This window comes from Ovis canadensis, chromosome 7, assembly GCF_042477335.2.
Source record: "Ovis canadensis isolate MfBH-ARS-UI-01 breed Bighorn chromosome 7, ARS-UI_OviCan_v2, whole genome shotgun sequence".
In the NCBI taxonomy this organism is placed as follows: domain Eukaryota; kingdom Metazoa; phylum Chordata; class Mammalia; order Artiodactyla; family Bovidae; genus Ovis; species Ovis canadensis.
Genome location: NC_091251.1, coordinates 37,706,012 through 37,726,640, shown reverse-complemented (window position 1 = coordinate 37,726,640; position 20,629 = coordinate 37,706,012). Strand labels below are relative to the sequence as shown.

The 20,629-nt window shown below is 37.8% G+C and overlaps 1 protein-coding gene across 1 annotated transcript; it reads right to left on the bottom strand.

Moving 5' to 3' along the window:
- Nucleotides 1-8,838: 8,838 nt before the first annotated feature.
- Nucleotides 8,839-9,777, bottom strand: LOC138444104 (olfactory receptor 4N2-like). Its single transcript, XM_069597432.1, has one exon. It carries the CDS (start codon nt 9,763-9,765, stop codon nt 8,839-8,841), a length of 927 nt encoding a protein of 308 aa, XP_069453533.1. The 5' UTR covers nt 9,766-9,777.
- Nucleotides 9,778-20,629: the final 10,852 nt, after the last annotated feature.

Genomic DNA, 20,629 nt, shown 5'->3' with positions numbered 1-20,629 from the left:
AGAAAACCATAAAACACTGGTGAAAGAAATCAAAGAGGACACTAATAGATGGAGAAATATACCATGTTCATGGATCGGAAGAATCGATATAGTGAAAATGAGTATACTACCCAAAGCAATTTACAAATTCAATGCAATCCCTATCAAGCTACCAGCCATATTTTTCACAGAACTAGAACAAATAGTTTCAAGATTTGTATGGAAATACAAAAAACCTCGAATAGCCAAAGCAATCTTGAGAAAGAAGAATGGAACTGGAGGAATCAACTTGCCTGACTTCAGGCTCTACTACAAAGCCACAGTCATCAAGACAATATGGTACTGGCACAAAGACAGTAATATAGATCAATGGAACAAAACAGAAAGCCCAGAGATAAATCCACACACCTATGGACACCTTATCTTCGACAAAGGAGGCAAGAATATACAGCGGAGTAAAGACAATCTCTTTAACAAGTGGTGCTGGGAAAACTGGTCAACCACTTGTAAAAGAATGAAACTAGATCACTTTCTAACACCATACACAAAAATAAACTCAAAATGGATTAAAGATCTAAATGTAAGACCAGAAACTATAAAACTCCTAGAGGAGAACATAGGAAAAACACTCTCTGACATAAATCACAGCAGGATCCTCTATGATCCACCTCCCAGAATTCTGGAAATAAAAGCAAAAATAAACAAATGGGATCTAATTAAAATTAAAAGCTTCTGCACAACAAAGGAAACTATAAGTAAGGTGAAAAGACAGCCTTCTGAATGGGAGAAAATAATAGCAAATGAAGCAACTGACAAACAACTAATCTCAAAAATATACAAGCAACTCCTGCAGCTCAATTCCAGAAAAATAAACGACCCAATCAAAAAATGGGCCAAAGAACTAAATAGACATTTCTCCAAAGAAGACATATGGATGGCTAACAAACACAGGAAAACATGCTCAACATCACTCATTATTAGAGAAATGCAAATCAAAACCACAATGAGGTACCACTTCACACCAGTCAGAATGTCTGCAATCCAAAAATCTGCAAGCAATAAATGCTGGAGAGGGTGTGGAGAAAAGGGAACCCTCCTACACTGTTGGTGGGAATGCAAACTAGTACAGCCACTTTGGAGAACAGTGTGGAGATTCCTTAAAAAATTGCAAATAGAACTACCTTATGACCCAGCAATCCCACTGCTGGGCATACACACCGAGGAAACCAGAATTGAAAGAGACACATGTACCCCAATGTTCATCGCAGCACTGTTTATAATAGCCAGGACATGGAATCAACCTAGATGTCCATCAGCAGAGGAATGGGTAAGAAAGCTGTGGTACATATATACAATGGAGTATTACTCAGCTGTTAAAAAGAATACATTTGAGTCAGTTCTGATGAGATGGATGAAACTGGAGCCGATTATGCAGAGTGAAGTAAGCCAGAAAGAAAAACACCAATACAGTATACTAACACATATATATGGAATTTAGAAAGATGGCAATGACGACCCTGTATGCAAGACAGCAAAAAAGACACAGATGTGTATAACGGACTTTTGGTCTCAGAGGGAGAGGGAGAGGGTGGGATGATTTGGGAGAATGGCATTGTAACATGTATACTATCATGTAAGAATCGAATCGCCAGTCTATGTCTGATGCAGAATACAGCATGCTTGGGGCTGGTGCATGGTGATGACCCAGAGAGATGTTATGGGGAGGGAGGTGGGAGGGGGGTTCATGTTTGGGAACGCATGTACACCCGTGGTGGATTCATGTCAACGTATGGCAAAACCAATACAGTATTGTAAAGTAAAATAAAGTAAAAAATAATAATAATTTAAAAAATCAAAAAATAAAAAGCCATCAGAGGAGTTTTTGGATTGAAACACCCTTTCAAATGCAGAAGACTAAAGCCTTGAGATGACTTTTTCCAGAGTGTGTCAGGAGAGTGGAAAAGTACAATACAATAAGGCAGGCATACTCTTATTTTGGGGGGTACATGCTCAGGAAATACCAGGGGGAAAACCTGAGATCTGACTCGACCTTGCACATCAGAGCTCCACCGCATGACCTTGTCACAAATGGGATTCCTCACTCTGGCTCCCGGCAATTCAGTTCAGTTCAGTCGCTCAGTCGTGTCTGACTCTTTGAGACCCCATGAATCGCAGCACGCCAGACCTCCCTGTCCATCACCAACTCCCGGAGTTCACTCAGACTCACGTCCATCGAGTTAGTCATGCGATCCAGCCATCTCATCCTGTCATCCTCTTCTCCTCCTGCCCCCAATCCCTCCCAGCATCAGAGTCTTTTCCAATGAGTCAACTCTTCACATGAGGTGTCCAAAGTACTGAAGTTTCAGCTTTAGCATCATTCCTTCCAAAGAAATCCCAGGGCTGATCTCCTTCAGAATGGACTGGTTGGATCTCCTTGCAGTCCAAGGGACTCTCAAGAGTCTTCTCCAACACCACAGTTCAAAAGCATCAATTCCTCGGCGCTCAGCTTTCTTCACAGTCCAACTCTCACATCCATACATGACCACTGGAAAAACCATAGCCTTTCCTAGACAGACCTTTGTTTCAAAGCCTAGTACTTCTTAGAAAAAAGAACTGTGTGGTGTAAAATGTATCACTTCCTCAAAGGTGAGTGACCTCCTAAATAGGATATGAAAAAATGTATCCTGATCTTGGTATTTGTTGTTTACTCACTTTTTCTTTCCTCAGCTAAAACAAGGAATGGAGAGGTATTGGTTTTTTTTCATTGACTATTACTACAATAAAAAATTAATTAAAGTTCAGAGTAATTAAATGCAACCTAATTTAGTCTTTTTATATCTGGTGGTTGTATTCTTTGTTTTGCCTTAAAAGGAAATCTGAGTTTGTGTGTCACTTCAAAACTAAATCACTAAACACACATTTCTGTAAACTAAATAAAATTCATAATCAAATATGTATTTGTTCTAGTCTGTTTTCATCTCAAGGACATAGTGTGAGAAATACAAAAAGAGAAGAGAGAAAAAATAAAGAAGTACAAGTTTAGAATGTCCAGAACAGAACAAGAAAACAGGGGGAAAGAAAGGCTCATGGAGACATAAATGGAAAGACAATTATAAAATTTTTGAAGATCAAGAGACAGAGAGACACTGATCTGTAATACATGTTCCACAAATCCACAAACTACAAAAGGAAACCAGTGATAAAGAGGCCTGTATATAGGAAAAAGAAAGAAAAAGAAAATACACAGAGTTAGATATGCACTTAAGTGGAGTTAGAGCCCCACCTTGAAGTAGGTTAGAGTTCTGCCCCCCAAAGTCTTTAACTTTGAAAATTGTGATGTTTTTCCATAATTATAAACATAATCTGAGGCTTTCCTCACTTCTTAACCTTCATCCCAATATGTAAGACAAAGTTAATACGAAGATCTAAGCTAGTTCTTAGAGGCTTTTTAAAATGGGATCTTTTTTATTTTTAAAAATACTGATATTATTTATTTCTATTACTGAGTTTTTTGACACATCCTTGTGCTTCCCTGGTGGATCAGATGGTAAAGCGTCTGCCTGCAATGTGGGAGACCCAGGTTCGATTCCTGGGTCAGGAAGATCCCCTGGAGAAGGAAATGGCAATCCACTCCAGCACTCTTGCCTGGAAAATCCTCTGTCCATGGGGTCGCAAAGAGGCGGACACAACTGAGCAACTTCACTTTCCTTTCACTTAGATTTAGCACTGAACTCAATTAACTTATTGGGTGTCTCCCCTGAGCCTGGCAGTATTGTGTCAACAGTACAGTACAGACAAGACGAAAGTCCTTTCCTTTAGAATTTTACATTCTAATTCAGGGAGACAGGCAATAAGCAAACAAGCAGGAAAGAAAACATCAGATAATAATGAGTGTTAGAAAGGAAATATAGCAGAGTGTGAGTTGGAGAGAGCTTGGGAGAGAGATCGGTGTTTTAGAAAGGATGGTCAGAGGGGATCTTTCTGAGGATCTTACTTTTTTTCATTAAAGTAAAATCTGAGTGTCTAAAAGAAGCCATTCCAGTAAGTGGTCATCAAAAAGAAAGATGTGTATATCAAACAATAACATCCACCTCTTTCTGAAAAGGCTAGTAAAATAGTCTTCTCTTTTCCATTTTAAAAGGAAAGGAAGATCTGGTGTGCTGAGAAATAGAAAAGGGGTCAGAGTGCCAAGAGAGTGAAAAAATTTATACAGAGAGAAAATTCCTTCCCATTTTTTATCCCCCAACACAAACTTCACAATAGGAAATAGCTATTACTCTTTGTGCATCTTCCCCAAAGCATTATGTATACAAAAACTAATGTCATTATACAGTCTTTTCTCTCTATTAGTAAAAAAAAGTGATAAATATGCAAAAGTAGGGTTTGTTTAAATAAATTTTAATAGCTGCATACAACTCAATACTTTACAGGCATTTAAAGTATATTATGTATGTATAACATATACATTCATGCATAATATAGGTTCCAGAATATTTTTTAAAAAGTAATTTAAAAAACAACATATATAATATGTCCTTATATTTAGACAAAAAAGTTTAAGTATGTACCAAAACTGTGGAAAAAATACTTTATGTACATTCTCTGACCTTTATTTTTATTGAATATATTGCTGTTGTTCCGTCACTAAGTCATGTCTGACCCTGCGACCCCATGGATTGCCGCACACCAGGCCTCCCTGTCCTCCACTATCTCCCACAGTTTTCTCAGATTCATGTCCTTTGAGCTGATGATGCTATCTAACCATCTCATCCTCTGACACCCTCTTTTGCCTTCAATCTTTTCAGCATCAGGGTCTTTTCTAATGAGCTGGCTTTTCTTATCAGGTGTTATATATGTTTCATCAATTCCTTTCTACCACAAAGTCAGTTTTTAAAATTATTATTAACATAATCACATTAAGTAAAACTCTATATTGATTCCTACTTAAAATTTTTCAAGTCAACTTTATACAATAAGAAATCATAATGCAGGCATTACTCATTCACTTCTTACTAGCCATCATTGAGAATCAGAGCAAGTCATTGTGATGAAACACAAATTTAATAGTACAAACTCTAATTTCAAAGAAGATAGAAAATTTTAAACACAGACGCATATAAAACAATAGTAAAATCTTTGTAAAAGAACTGTGCTTAGAGTATCGTGAGAGCAAAGAGGAGTAAATGCTGGTATGAGCACTGGAAATAAATCAAGAAGCAGGAAGCACTTTGGTTCAGTCTTCACTGAAACGTTCATCAGCAAGAGGTAAAGGAGAACAGTGTGCAAAGTTACTGAAGAATCAAACTCCCCTCCTGTGCTGAAACAGTAAGAGGCAAGATTGGAAAAGTGGCTAATTTCTAACAGATTATATTTGATTCAGTTTACAATTCATTGGAAGAAATTCAGGAGATAATCCATGAGACTGCTGTTTTGCACTACACATAAAGGGTATATCTAACTGATGATAAAATTGACAACTTCTCAGCTATGTTGTGGAGAAGGCAATAGCACCCCACTCCAGTACTCTTGTCTGGAAAATCCCATGGACGGAGGAGCCTGGTGGGCTGCCGTCCGTGGGGTCGCTAAGAGTCAGGCACAACTGAGCGACTTCACTTTCACTTTTCACTTTCATGCATTGGAGAAGGAAATGGCAACCCACTCCAGTGATCTTCCCTGGAGAATCCCAGGGACGGGGGAGACTTTTGGGCTGCCTTCTATGGGGTTGCACAGAATCAGAAATGACTGAAGTGACTTAGCAGCAGCAGCAGCAATGTTGCGCTATTATTGCTATGTCCTGTAGATATATCATGAGAATTTTTCAGTATTTTTCAAAAGTATACTCTTATGTTTTAAATTCAAAACTTATGATAGATTTAATCTATCATAATCTATCTTAATCTGATAGATTTATTCTGGGACATAAGACAAATTTCAAACTTTTAAAAACTGAGATCATATTAAATAGGTTCTTAGACTACAATGGAATTAAACTAGAAATGTATTAAGCATATTCTCAAAACTTTAGGAAAAAACATACTCTGAATAACCCATGAGTAAGAAAATCAAAGTCAAAATTAGAATATATTATTAATGGAATGCAAATGAGAACACAAAATAAAAAATATGCAATATGGAGATAAAGTAGTGCTGAGAGAGAAATTTGTAGCACCAACTGATTTTATTTAAAGGGTTTATAAGAAAGAATTTAAATCAATAATTTAATTTCCAAATCTAGGAAAAAAACATGAAATTAAATCCAAAGAAAGAAGAAACTAAATAATATAGGTAAAGGAAGAAATATATAAATTTCTTAATTAGAGAAAAATAAATGAACCCAAAAGCTAGTTCCTCATAAAGAATAATAAAATTCATAAAAATTTAGCCACATTTTCAAGGGGAAAAAGAGATTACACAACTTAATAACATCAGGAGTTAAAAAAACAATTATTATGAATATTACAGAAATTAAAAGAATGCTAATGAAACATTCTGAGCAATTTCATGCCAATAAATTTGATAACTTAGCTCGAATGCAGAAAATCTTAAGACCATTAATTACCAAAACTAACTCAAGAAGAAACATAACTTGAATAGCTGTATATTTACTAAAGAAATTTAATTTGTACTTTAAAATCTTCCCACAAAGGAAGCTTCAGACCCAATTGCTCATCTGATGTATCTGCCAAACAGTTATTCAAGAAATAATCAAATAAGAAATAATCAAACTCTCAGAAGATAGATTATTAAAGGAAAAATATCTTTAATATCCCTTGTAATATTTCTGGTGTACATTAAGTTATTAAAAGCATGTGAATATATTTGCACATATTTGTAGAATATGTTTCTCTTCTCAGTCATTTCCAATTCAGATTTATTGCGATCAGAGCATGTTTTCTATATGAAATACAGTGAGACTTTTATCGGTTAGCCTATGATCTATCTTTGAGAATGACTGATGCACTTGAGAAGAACATTTGCTTGTCATTGTTGAGCGCAGTATTCTATAAAAAGTTAAATTTGTTGATAGCGCTGTTCAAATATCCTGTAAGCCTTAGTCGCTCGTTTGTGTCCAACCCTTTGCAACCTCAAAGACTGTAGCCCACCGCCTGGTCTACAGGTCTACATCCTCTGTCCATGAGATTTTCCAGGCAAAAATACTGAAATGAGTTGCCATACCCTCCTCCAGGGGATCTTTCCAACCCAGGGATTAAACTCAGGTCTCCTGCATTGCAGGCAGATTCCTTGCTGTCTGAGCCACCAGGGAAGCCCATCTCTACTGACAGCAGCTCACATATGCTGCAGTTTTTAAAAAAATAATCTCAATATAAGCTGTTGGATCCTCTATTTCTTTATTAATATATGTTTAAACATCTATCAGTTCAGTTCAGTCGCTCAGTCGTGTCCAACTCTTTGCGAACCCATGAATCACAGCACGCCAGGCCTCCCTGTCCATCACCAACTCCTGGAGTTCACTCAGACTCACGTCCATCGAGCCAGTGATGCCATCCAGCCATCTCATCCTCTGTCGTCCCCTTCTACTCATAGCCCAGCACATACAATGGTCTCCTGCTGCTGCTGCTGCTGTTGCTAAGTCGCTTCAGTCGTGTCCGACTCTGTGTGACCTCTTAGATGGCAGCCCACCAGGCTCCGCCATCACTGGGATTCTCCAGGCAAGAACGCTGGAGTGGGTTTCCATTTCCTTCTCCAATGCATGAAAGTGAAAAGTGAAAGTAAAATCACTCAGTCATGTCTGACTCTTAGCAACCCCATGGGCTGCAGCCTACCAGGCTCCTCCATCCATGGGGTTTTCCAGGCAAGAGTACTGGAGTGGGGTGCCATTGCCTTCTCCATAAAGATTTTTATAAGTACCTAATTTTCCACATTAAACCCCACTATACTGAAAATAACTAGAGTGGTTTATGTAGCCTCCAACAGAATCTACAATACTAATAAGTATCATTATCATAATCAGATTGAAATCAGTTGAAAGCAGATTTTAACATCCAGGGAGGATTTGCAATAGCTCATTAGTAATGATCATGAAGCTCTGAAAAACAATCAAGTGAAATATTTGCATGATATTTTTTCCATAAAACCAATTATTTTCCTTTCATATATCTACCAACTTTGAGGGAGGAAGAATATATATCTTTTGAAGAATTTTGAAACTTTTTAAGCGGCTCAAAACAAGTCTGCAGCATAACATTTGGCTTTTAATGATGTTTTGCTGGTTATTGATCTCTGCCTGGAATCCTGATGATATTCCTCTAAATCATAGAAGAAACAATTTCAGATAAGTCAGCTCTCTTGCTTAAAGTACTAAAAATGAATTCTTACTGCAATTAGAATAAAATAAAACTTCTTATCTTAGCCCAAGAGACCTTAGTTATTTGACCCTTACATATAAATTGACACCTAAAATCTCTCACACTTATTCATTATACTGCAACTATTCTGGTGTTTCTTTTATGTTCTTTAAACATACAAAGTGTATTTTCTTGTTATGCATAAATTTCCCCCACTAGTTAAAATAAAGTGAAGTGAAGTCTCTAAGTTGTGTCCGACTCTTTGCGACCCCATGGAGCCTACCAGGCTCTTCCGTCCATGGGATTTTCCAGGCAAGAGTACTGGAGTGGGGTGCTATTTCCTTCTCCAGGGGACCTTCCTGACTCAGGGATCAAACCCGGGTCTCCCACATTGTAGGCAGACGCTTTTACCGTCTGAGCCACCAGGGAAGTCCCAATAGTTATAGTAGTACATGAAAAATGGAAGGCACTCAATGAAGAGCAATATTTGTTAAATGAATGAAAGATTTGCAGCCAGAATTTCCCGTTCATGACTTCATATTATAAAACCTATTCAGAAAAACACATGCTGGCTCAATATCCTCCTCATGGAAGCTTTCACTTCCTGGTTGCGAAGGGTATAAATCACAGGATTCATCAAAGGAAAGATCACTGTGTGGAAAAAGGAAACCACCTTGTCTGCTGATAAGGCTGTGAAGGGACGAGTGTAGATAAAGATGGCAGGCCCAAACATGAGGAGTATAATAATGACATGAGTGGTGCATGTGGACAGCGCCTTGCTCTTCCCTTCAGAAGCAGATCCACTTACACGGCAGAGGATGACTGCATAGGAGGCCAGAAGGCCCAGAAAGCACAGCAGGGTGAGCAGGCCACTGTTGAAGACCATCAGGAGCTCCACCACAAAGGTGTCTGTGCAGGCCAGCTTGATGACCTGAGGCACATCACAGAAGAAGTTGTCCAGTCGGTTTGGACCACAGAAGGGCAAGCGGAGGATGAGGGCCACTTGGATAATGGAATGAACAAAGCCTCCAAGCCATAGAACCAACAGCAAGGCATAGCAGGTTCTAGGATTCATGACAGTCACATAGTGTAAAGGACGACAGATGGCAATGTAGCGGTCAAAGGCCATCACGACAAGGAGTAATCCCTCCCCTCCTCCAAGGAAGTGCAAGAAGAAGAGCTGAGTGATGCAGCCTCTATAGGAGATCACCTTCTTGTCAGAGAGGAAGTCCACCAGCATCCTGGGAGCCACAATGAAGGAGTAGGATGCATCCAGGAAGGCCAGGTTGCCCAGGAAGAAGTAGAGGGGGGCCGTGAGGCCGGGGTCTGACCTGATGGTGAGGATGATGAGGAAATTTCCAGGGAGGATGATGATGTAGAAAATTAAAATCAGGACAAAGACCAGGAGCTGAATATTTTGAGACTGGGTCAGACCAAGGAGAATGAATTCTGTCACCACTGTGCTATTTTCTATCTTCATCTCCTGTGCCTGTAGTACATGGGAGAGTAGAGAATTTATTTCCAGTTCTTCTCCCACTAAAAACTGTGAATTCTACATCTATGATACTCCATTGCTGCTGCTGCTGCTGCTGCGGCTAAGTTGCTTCAGTCGTGTCCAACTCTGTGTGACCCCATAGACGGCAGCCCACCAGGCTCCACCGTCGCTGGGATTCTCCAGGCAGGAATGCTGGAGTGGGTTGCCATGCCCTCCTCCAGGGAATCTTCCCTGACCCAGGGACTGAACCCGCGTCTACTGCACTGCAGGTGGATTCTTTACCCATGAGCCAAAGGGGAAGCCACTTTCAGCCTTTATTCTTCTATAAATCATTAAGTGCCAACACCCAAGTCTTGAAGCCACACTGTTCTGCTTCTGTCCTGTGCTCCTGTTAACTGCTCTCTCATGCAGCACTCTGTCCTGCCCTGCATTTGTTTATGATACACATGAGGCATATGAACTTTTTAAAATTCTTCAAATTTTTATTTGAATGGAGGGGGAGGTGGTAAGATGGAAACTGACAGCAAAAAGGAATGGCAGAGTTTTTTAAAGCAAGAAACATTCCATATCTCGTCTGTAATGGTTACAAGTGTCTTTTTTTCCCAAAAATTTATTGAACTATTTAACTATACAAAAATTAATACATTTACTGTATGTAAATTATACCTTAGGGAATGTTTGCCTAAAAAGTTTTTAAAAACCTGCTTACTTAAAATATTTCCTTTTTCACTATAGAATATTAACCCATCATCTTGGTCTAAATAAAAAGAATGCTGGTTGTTCTGGAGAAATTGAGATCTGTGTCTTATCTGTACAATTGTCTCTAAATTGGCAGTGTGCTTATCCAGTGTACAGGATGATTTATTGGTATGAAAATTTGAAGTCCCAATGTAAGCCACCTCAAATGTGCCTCAATGGTATACTGATTATTTTGAATTAAAGTTAGTTAAGAAACGGTCAATGCAAGGGGAGACACTCTGATGCTTTTTTCTATCTCCCTGAAAGTAGGAAACAAATCTCTTCATGGCACCACCTGCATCTAGGGGTAAAAGGACACCCTTGTCCCTAGAGACAGGGAATTCAAGCGAGAAACTCATATAAACAAATCTTGTTATTTTTTTATGTTTCTACCCCAAACCCCAACTCGATTTAGATTTTTTACTAATTGACCATCTAAAGCCTAAATTTCTTTGTGCTGTTTGTTACAAAGTTCCTGTTTTTTCATCTAAAAAGTATTAAAGCACCTACTTTGGCCAGTTGTTTAAATCTCATTTCTATAAGACTTCTATGCTTGTGTTTAAATTGCCTTGTGTAAATTTTATTATTAGTCCAGCCACAAGAACTCAAGATGGGTAGAGCAGAAATTTCCCCATCCTACACAAAAACAATAACAGTAGAATTTCTATGTATATATGATTATATCCCATTCTTTGTAATTCTATTTTGAAAATGTCATAATGAAAATGAATATTAAAATGTACAAATAAAATACACATGTTGCTTGTACATGCTAAAAAGTTGTTTATTTTTAGGATGAAACATTTTCAGAACTTGAAGACTTGAACTAGATGATAATACTGCACTGTAATATATATTTATTCAAAATGTACAAATATCTGATTTTGTGGGTGCAAACCCAAATAGATTAACTAATAGCAGATGTTTTTGTATATAGCTAAAACCTGGAATTATTAAAGAGGTAGTTTACATCATATAGACACATGGATATGTATACAAATGCACATATGCACACGCACACATACACAGCACATGAGTTGTTTCCTAAGCAAAACTGAAGCACAAACATTTACAAATGGCACAATCCAAATTAACTTTTCTGTTCTGTTCTTTCCTTCCTTTCTTTTTTCCTTTCTCCCTTCCTGTTTCCCTCCTTTCCTTCCTTCCTTCCTTTTTTCCTAGCATTCATTGGCTTAAATATTTATCATTTTTTTCTGTGTATAATAAAACCTGCTGCTAGAAAAGTAAGTCAGGAATCTCTCTGTCCTTATTCCTAAGTTATGTGCACCTTGCAGTTTATTATACAACTGGTTATTTCATACTGTTTCAGATATCAAGACTGTCTTTAGGACAGAAGAGAAAACTTTAAGTATTAAAGCTTAAGGGTTGCAGATTTTTCCACTGTGCTTGGCTTTCTTATCATGCACTTATGTTCTTCTATTGACTCCTTAACAGATCATATTGATTACCATCTAACATCCCTCACTTCTTCTCTAGTAATATGATATATAAATTTAAGACCAAGAAAACTGGTATCTTAATAAAAGTTTTATGTATTCTCAATAAAGTAATTCTAAATATTCAGAGGAACAAGAGTTATATCATTAAGAACAGATAAAAGATGTTACCATATTACTGAATTCAGATTTCAAATAATAAAAAAGTTTGTTTCTGCTATAACAGCTCACCATTGCATTATGAGACAGCAGATGTCCCACCAGAAAAGCTATAAAATGTTTCCATTTATTCCTTCTTCCTGTTCCTTATAATACAAAGATTGACAAATATATCTACCTCTTTAGCAATCCAACATTGCTCTCACACAGCAAGCTCCACCTCTTAACAGAAGGGACAATAACTTTTTATTTCCACCTTTGTTGTTAAATATCTCTTCTCTGAAGACAGACCTCTTAACATTTGAAAACAACAACCAATTTGTGATGCAACAGCGACTGCACTCTGGGAATTCTAAGGCTAACTAAACTGTAGAACTCTTTTATAGGGAATTTTTAGAATGCCAACAAGATTGAAATATTAGGGTAGAGATATCCTAGGTGTAAATACTCAAATATCAGTTAAAGAAACATGGCCTCTCTATTGGAATCTAAAATTAACATTCCATAAGTGACAGAAATGATGGAATGATGAGAATATTTATTAGGTCTGAATGAATAGAAAGTCAAGGGAGGTTTATATTTTATACTGTAATTCAAAAAAGAGAAAACTAGTGTTCAGTTCAGTTCAATTCAGTAGCTCAGTCATGTCCGACTCTCTGCGACCCCATGAATCGCAGCATGCCAGGCCTCCCTGTCCATCACCAACTCCCGGAGTTCACTCAGATTCACGTCCAGCGAGTCAGTGATGCCATCCAGCCATCTCATCCTCTGTCATCCCCTTCTCCTCCTACTCTCAATCCCTCCCAGCATCAGAGTCTTTTCCAGTGAGTCAACTCTTCGCATGAGGTGGCCAAAGTACTGGAGTTTCAGCTTCAGCATCATTCCTTCCAAAGAAATCCCAGGGCTGATCTCCTTCAGAGTGGACTGGTTGGGTCTCCTTGCAGTCCAAGGGACTCTCAAGAGTCTTCTCTAACACCACAGTTCAAAAGCATCAATTCTTAATGGCACTGAGCCTTCTTCACAGTCCAACTCTCACATCCATACATGACTACTGGAAAAACCATAGCCTTGACTAGACTGACCTTAGTCGGCAAAGTAATGTCTCTGCTTTTGAATATGCTATCTAGTTTGGTCATAACTTTTCTTCCAAGGAGTAAGCGTCTTTTAATTTCATGGCTGCAATCACCATCTGCAGTTATTTTGGAGCCCAAAAAAATAAAGTCTGACACTGTTTCCACTGTTTCCCCATCTATTTCCCATGAAGTGATGGGACTAGATGCCATGATCTTCGTTTTCTGAATGTTGAGCTTTAAGCCAGCTGTTTCACTCTCCTCTTTTACTTTCATCAAGAGGCTTTTTAGTTCCTCTTCACTTTCTGCCATAAAGGTGGTGTCATCTGCATATCTGAGGTTATTGATATTTCTCCCGGCAATCTTGATTCCAGCTTGTGTTTCTTCCAGAAAATCCAAGGTATATAAAGAAAGAAAATAATGTGGTCAAGTAGATAGTAACTTTGTTAGATTCAACATAACTTCTGGTGACAAAGGGATAGGCAAGGAGAAAATAAATGATGGTCACAAAGCCTCCTTTAAGTAATCCTTCTAAAGAAAAAGAACTGCATGTTGTAGGACTGATTAAAACCTCAGAGGAGATGTCCTCCATACAGAATCTATTTAGTCTTCATATTTTCTGTTTTTCATTTTAAGTTTTGCTAAAGCAATGATGGCGGTTTCCCAGGTGGCACAATGGTAAAAAATCCCCGCCTATGTAGAAGACACGGGTTAAATTCCTGGGTCGGGAAGATGCCCTGGAGGAGTAAATGGGAACCCATTCCAGTACTCTTGCTTGGAAAACTCCATGGACAGAGGAGCCTGGTGGGATACAGCCCAAGGGACCATACAGTCAGAGATAACTGAGTGACTGAGCATGCACATCAATGATGTAGAGCTACTTATTTTTCAATTTAATATTATTAAGCAGAAGACAACATAATTTAAACTTTAGTAGATTTGATTTTGTTTTAAAGAGACAGATTTTGTATTTAAAAAATTAAAATACTAACCACATATTTTAAACATAGAAACAATGCATAATCAAACATATTTCATTCTAATTTATAATCAGTTCAGAAAAAAAGAGGTGGGAGGAATGACAAATGGGAAAAGTAAAGTAATAAAGAGATATACAAAGCTGTGAAGATAAAAATAAAGAGGAAGAGGAAATTAAGGAATAACTATACATGCAGATGCAGCCATGAAATTGAAAGACACTTACTCCTTGGAAGGAAAGATGACCAACCTGGATAGCATATTCAAAAGCAGAGACATTACTTTGCCAATAAAGGTTCGTCTAGCCAGGCTATGGTTTTTCCAGTGGTCCTGTATGGATGTGAGAGTTGGACTATAAAGAAAGCTGAGCACCAAAGAATTGATGCTTTTGAACTGTGGTACTGGAGAAGACTCTTGAGAGTCTCTTGGACTGCAAGGAGATCCAGCCAGTCCATCCTAAAGGAGATCAGTCCTGGGTGTTCATTGGAAGGACAGATGTTGAAGCTGAAACTCCAATACTTTGGCCATCTGATGCGAAGAGCTGATTCATTTGAAAAGATTCTGATGCTGCAAAAGATTGAAGGCAGGAGGAGAAGGGGACTACAGAGGGTGAAATGGTTGGATGGCATCACCTACTTGATGGACATGGGTTTGGGTGGACTCTGGGAGTTGGTGATGGACAGGGAGGCCTGGTGTGCTGCGATTCATGGGGTTGCAAAGAGTCGGACATGACTGAGCGACTGAACTGAACTGAACTGAATACATGAAAAGACTGTATTAGGAAAATAAGAAATTAATATGAAAGGATAGAAAGGCATAAAAATGTATATTCTGAAAATCACATATTCAAGTAGACAACAGATAAAAGAAAGTTCTCTTTTCAAAAAAAAAATTAAAATATGCAGAAAAACACGTGGGAAGAAAAATTTCCATCTTGGGGTACATTACAATCTTTATTGCCACAAAAGACTTTTTTAAATATTATTTTTTCATAACTATAGACATAATCAGGGACCTTGCTTCCTAATGTTTGCCACAATACTTAAAATAAAATTAACTTGATTATCTAACTAGTCCTCACAACAGAGATTTCATATTATTGTTGGTAAAAAATGATAATTTTAGACAATCTTATGAATTAAAGTCATGAACCATGCTTTATTTTAGTGTTAGCAAGATCCAAATCTCACATCCATACATGGCTACTGGAAAACCATAGCTTGACTAGACAGACCTTTGTTGCAATGCAATGCCTCTGCTTTTTAAGATGTTATCTAAGTTGGTCATAGCTTTTCTTCTAAGGAGCAAGCATCTTTTAATTTCATGGCTGCAGTCACCATCTTTAGTGATTTTGGAGCCCAAGAAAATAAAGTCTGTCACTGTTTGCACTGTTTCCCCATCTGTTTGCCATGAAGTGATGGGACCAGATGCCATGATCTTTGTTTTTTGAATATTGAGTTTTAAGCCAACTTTTTCACTCTCCTCTTTCACTTTTGTCAAGAGACTCTTTAGTTCCTTTTTGCTTTCTGCCATAAGGGTAGTGTCATCTGTGTATCTGAGGTTATTGATATTTCTCCTGGCAATCTTGATTCCAGTTTGTGCTTCATCCAGCCCGGCATTTCACTTGATGTACTCCGCATATAAGTTAAATAAGCAGGGTGACAATATACAGCCTTGACGTACTCCTTTCCCTATTTGGAACCAGTCTGTTGTTCCATGTCCAGTTCTTATTGCTTCTTGACCTGCTGTATCAGGAGCCAGATCAGGTGGTCTGTTATTCTCATCTCTTTGAGAATTTTCCACAGTTTGTTGTGATCCACACAGTCAAAAGCTTTGGCATAGTCAATAAAGCAGAAGTAGATGTTTTTCTGAAACTCTCTTGCTTTTTCCATGATCCAATGGATGTTGGCAATTTAGTTTCTGGTTCCTCTGCCTTTTCCAAATCCACCTTGAACTGGAAGTTCATGGTTCACATACTGTTGAAGCCTGACTTGAGGAATTTTGAGCATTACTTTGCTGGCATGTGAGATGAGTACAATTGTGCAACAGTTTGAACATTCTTCACCATTGCCTTTCTTTGGGATTAGAATGAAAACTGACATTTTCCAGTCCTGTGACCAGTGCTGAGTTTTCCAAATTTGCTGGCATATTAAGTACAGCACTTTCATAGCATCATCTTTTAGGATTTTAAGTAGCTCAACTGGAATTCCATCACCTCCACCAGCTTTGTTTGTAGTGATACTTCCTAAGGACCACTTGACTTTGCATTCCAGGATGTCTGGCTCTAGGTGAGTGATCACACCCTTGCGGTTATCTGGGTAATGAAGATGTGTTTTATATAGTTCTTCTGTTTATTCTTGCCACCTCTTTTTAGTATCTTCTGCTTCTGTTTGGTCCATACCACTTCTGTCCTTTATTGTGCCCATCTTTGCATGGAATGTTAATAAATAATACATTCATACATTTTAAATTTAATTATTTAAAAATAATCTGTACAGTGAGGAGATCTCCTTCCCATCTTAACTCTCCTGTGTCCATTTCTCCTCACATCTCACAGCAGAAAATTAATATTAATTTCTGTTATGTCCTTCAAAAATTGCATGCATTTACAAGAAAGCATGAAAATAAGTTCTTGATTATATTTCTTTAGATATAATTTATAAGCATGAAAATGCACAGGTGACTGTTGGACTTGAATATTTGTGTCAAATGTTAGCACTCAAGGAAATTCCAAATAAGATGTAGAATGTTTCCTTCATTCATTCCAGAAAATCTCTTTGTAATCTTTGTCATTCTTTTCTGCAAATACTACCATAGTTAGCAACCACTTTCTAATTTCTAACATCATAGACTAGTTTTGCTTTGCCTTAGGTTTTATCAAAATGGAATCACATGACATGTATTCTTTTTTATCTGGCTTCTATCTCATATCTCAGCATTAAGATTTTAATGTTCATGCATGTTGCATTATCTGCAGCTGTTCCTTTTAATTACTAAATAATGTTCCATTGTGTGTATAGAATCCAAAGTTTTTATTACTTTTCTTCATTTATGGTCATTTCCATTAACATTCTAATGTAAATCATTTTGTCCATAAGTTTCCATTTCTCTTGGCTAACCGCTTACGAGTAGGATCTCCGGATCCTAAGGTAGATGTAAACTAGCAACATATGAGAGAGTTCAAGTTCCTTCATTAGTTGACCAACGTTTGCTGGAGTGTGTTAATCGTGCCTTTTTATTTTTTGTATTTCTGATGCTTGGACACCTTGGGCCCTGCCAACCCCAGAGAGTCTGTGCCTCCCAGAGTTCTCCCATTCCTACAGATAATGAATGACTTACCTGCAAAGCCACCTTTCATATGCAAATCAACCAATTTAGAACCCAGTATTTCAGTTGCTTCCTTTCTCAGGCTCTCACAGTTCTGATCCACTGGGCAACCTAGTCACATATATGAAAGTGTCTGGTGTCTAGGATGTTACATATACCTGGGGGCACTTGATAAACTACATTTTTGTTGCCTTCTGAGTTTTACTGAGCAAATTTATGCCTGTTCTGCAGAGTGGTGAGAATGTGCTCTGTTTGAACACATGGTCACATGTCTTGAGCCATTTCCCAGATGACTAATGATGTGCATCTTCTGATGAATATAATGATCATTTGTATATTTCTTTTCTGAAGTGTCTGTTCCAATCTTTTTGGGGTAAGGGGTTGTGCTTAGTGGCTTGCAGGATCTTAGTGCCCCAACCAGGGATCCAACAGAGGCCCCCTTCAGTAGGAGCCCTAACCACTGGACTACCAGGGTAATCCCCATTTAAATCTTTTTACTTGTTTTTCATGAGGAAAGTGATTAGGAGTGAGTAGGAAATCTCAAATTTCCCTCCCAGTGTATAATTTGCTTATTAATTTCATAATGGTATATTTTGATGAACAGTAATTTTTTATTTCTTAAGGTTTGATTTGTCAATTTTATGATCACAGCTTCTTTTGTGCTATTTAAGAAATCATTGCTTATCCCAAATATGAAAAAATACCACTCTTCTATGTTTTCTCCTAGGAACTTTATAGTTCTAACTGCTACATTTAGATCTATGATCCAACTCCAAATTAATTTTGTGTGTGCAGTGAGCTTGATGTCCAAGCTCATTGTTTTCCATACATGTATTAAGTTGCTCTAGCGTTATTTGTTTGAAACTTTTCTTTCTTGGTGAATTGTATATGTATCTTTGACAAAAATCGGTTTACAATTTGTGTGAGTCTGCTTCTGCCTACTCTATTTTGGGCCATCAGTCTGTCTTCACATCAATACCATACTCTCTTGGTTAGTATAGCTTTTCAATGAGCCGATCATGCTTATGTAATGAAGCCTCCATAAAAACCCAGAAGGATAGATCTTTGGTCCTTTTTGGAGAATTTCCATATCCCAGAAACAGACTACCTCCACATGCTCCTGTACCAGGCTCCAAGCTCCTTTGTTAAGAACTATACCCCATATATCTCTTCATCTGGTTGTTGATGCATATCCTTTGAAATCCTTTGTAACAAGTTGCTAATGGTGAGTAAATAGGTTTCCCCAAGTTCTGTGAGCTACTCTAACAAATTGAACCTGAGAAAGGGATTGTGGGAAGCTCTGATTTATAGCCAATCAGGCAGAAGCACAGATGACAACCTGGGCTTGTACCTGGCATCTCAAGTGGAGGTTGTTCCTGTGGAACTGAGCAGTTGACCTATGGAATCCGATTCTGTTTCCAAGAAGATAGTGTCAAATTTGAGCTGAATTCTTGGACACCCTCCTGCAGTCCAGGAATTGCTTATTAGTGTGCAAAAGCTTCCACACAAATGTGGGGGCAGGGAACCTCACTATGACATCATAGGGAAAGTTTCCCGAAGCAAAGAACAGACGTTAAGTATCATTCCTTTCTATGTGCCTGAGGTGCACTGGATCTGGCGGAGATTACCTCCTCAATAAATAGAATCCAGATAAAGAATAACCCTGGGATTATTTTAATCATTTATTTACACACATTCATTCCTGATACTGACAAGAACCTACTTCCCTCAAAATCTAATCATAGTATGTTATCAAAAACATATGACTAAAGCTCAAAGCTCCCAAAGTGCTCTTGCCCTTGGATGAAATGATCCTCTAGTTTTGAAATTAAAAAGTTCATTTAAATTTTAAAAATTGCATAAACACAAACATTACAATCTTTTACATTCTGAAGCATGGTCAGTAATTCGGTTCTGAGTGTTAGGGAATTAATTGATCACTAACAAATAATTCACTAAAGAATTCTCACTAGAGAGTTAAAGAAAATTATGGAAATTATAGGTCTCTTTCATTTATATCTTAAAAAGAAACATAAAATTTGATTTAATAGTAAAGAACATTTAATTATAGTGCTAACAAAAGCAGCACACTACTAATTTAACTTTAACATAAATGGCAGAATAAGCAAATACAGAAGACATAAAGACTGACAAAAGAGGTGATCTTAAAAAAAATCACACAGCTGGTTGTCTATCAATTCCAATCAACCCAGAATCCCTTTCCTCCAAGTCTGTTTTCACCTTGGAGGGGGTAAGGAGACTGACTTTAAAAACTACTAGCTGACTAGCAACTTCTTCGGAGAGAGGAGTCTCACACAGTAATCAAACTACACTCAGCTATGAATTTATAAAATTTATTTCCAACATGTGACAAAATCTTGACTCCTGTCACCAATACTGTTGAGTGGTTACCACCTGGCATGAGTTGAAATGGCTTATATGAATAAACCCTCACTTTCCATTCTGGAAAGAGGAAGAAGATAAAGGAGTAAATAATCTATTTTTCCAGTCCCAGGAAGATGGTTTACCAAACATCATCCCACTGGACTAAGACTGAAACATGATAATAATATTTAATTAGGTCACTTGGAGAAGAAAATGGCAACCCACTCCAGTATTCTTGCTTGGAAAATCCCATGGACAGAAGAGCCTGGCGGGATACAGTCCCTGGGGTCACAAAAGAGTAGGACACGACTTAGCGACTAAATGAAAACATAGTCTCTTGAAACTACTCATATTCATATACTAGCCACTTACTTCTTTGTATTCATGGTGGACACATCTCCCAGATCTTATTAGTTTTATTATTTCTCAACATATATTCTCCTCAGAGCCAAACCCTCTCCAGAAAAGCCTCAATAAACAATTAGTGAAAATGTGTGTTTTATCAGATCATTATATCTTAAATTCTGATAGTGATCTGCCAGAAATTTCAGAGAAAATGTGAGTAAATTTATCTCCATCCTAATTTCTTTATTTTTTTCACCAATTAGAGGGAAAACCTAGTGGGATTTAAGACCTCAGAAAAAAGGAGGTAGCAAAAGCAGCAATACTACTGCAAATACTTCCCTCTTCAGGACAAAAACCCTCAGAAGGACTCTAGAAAATGCCATTAATCTT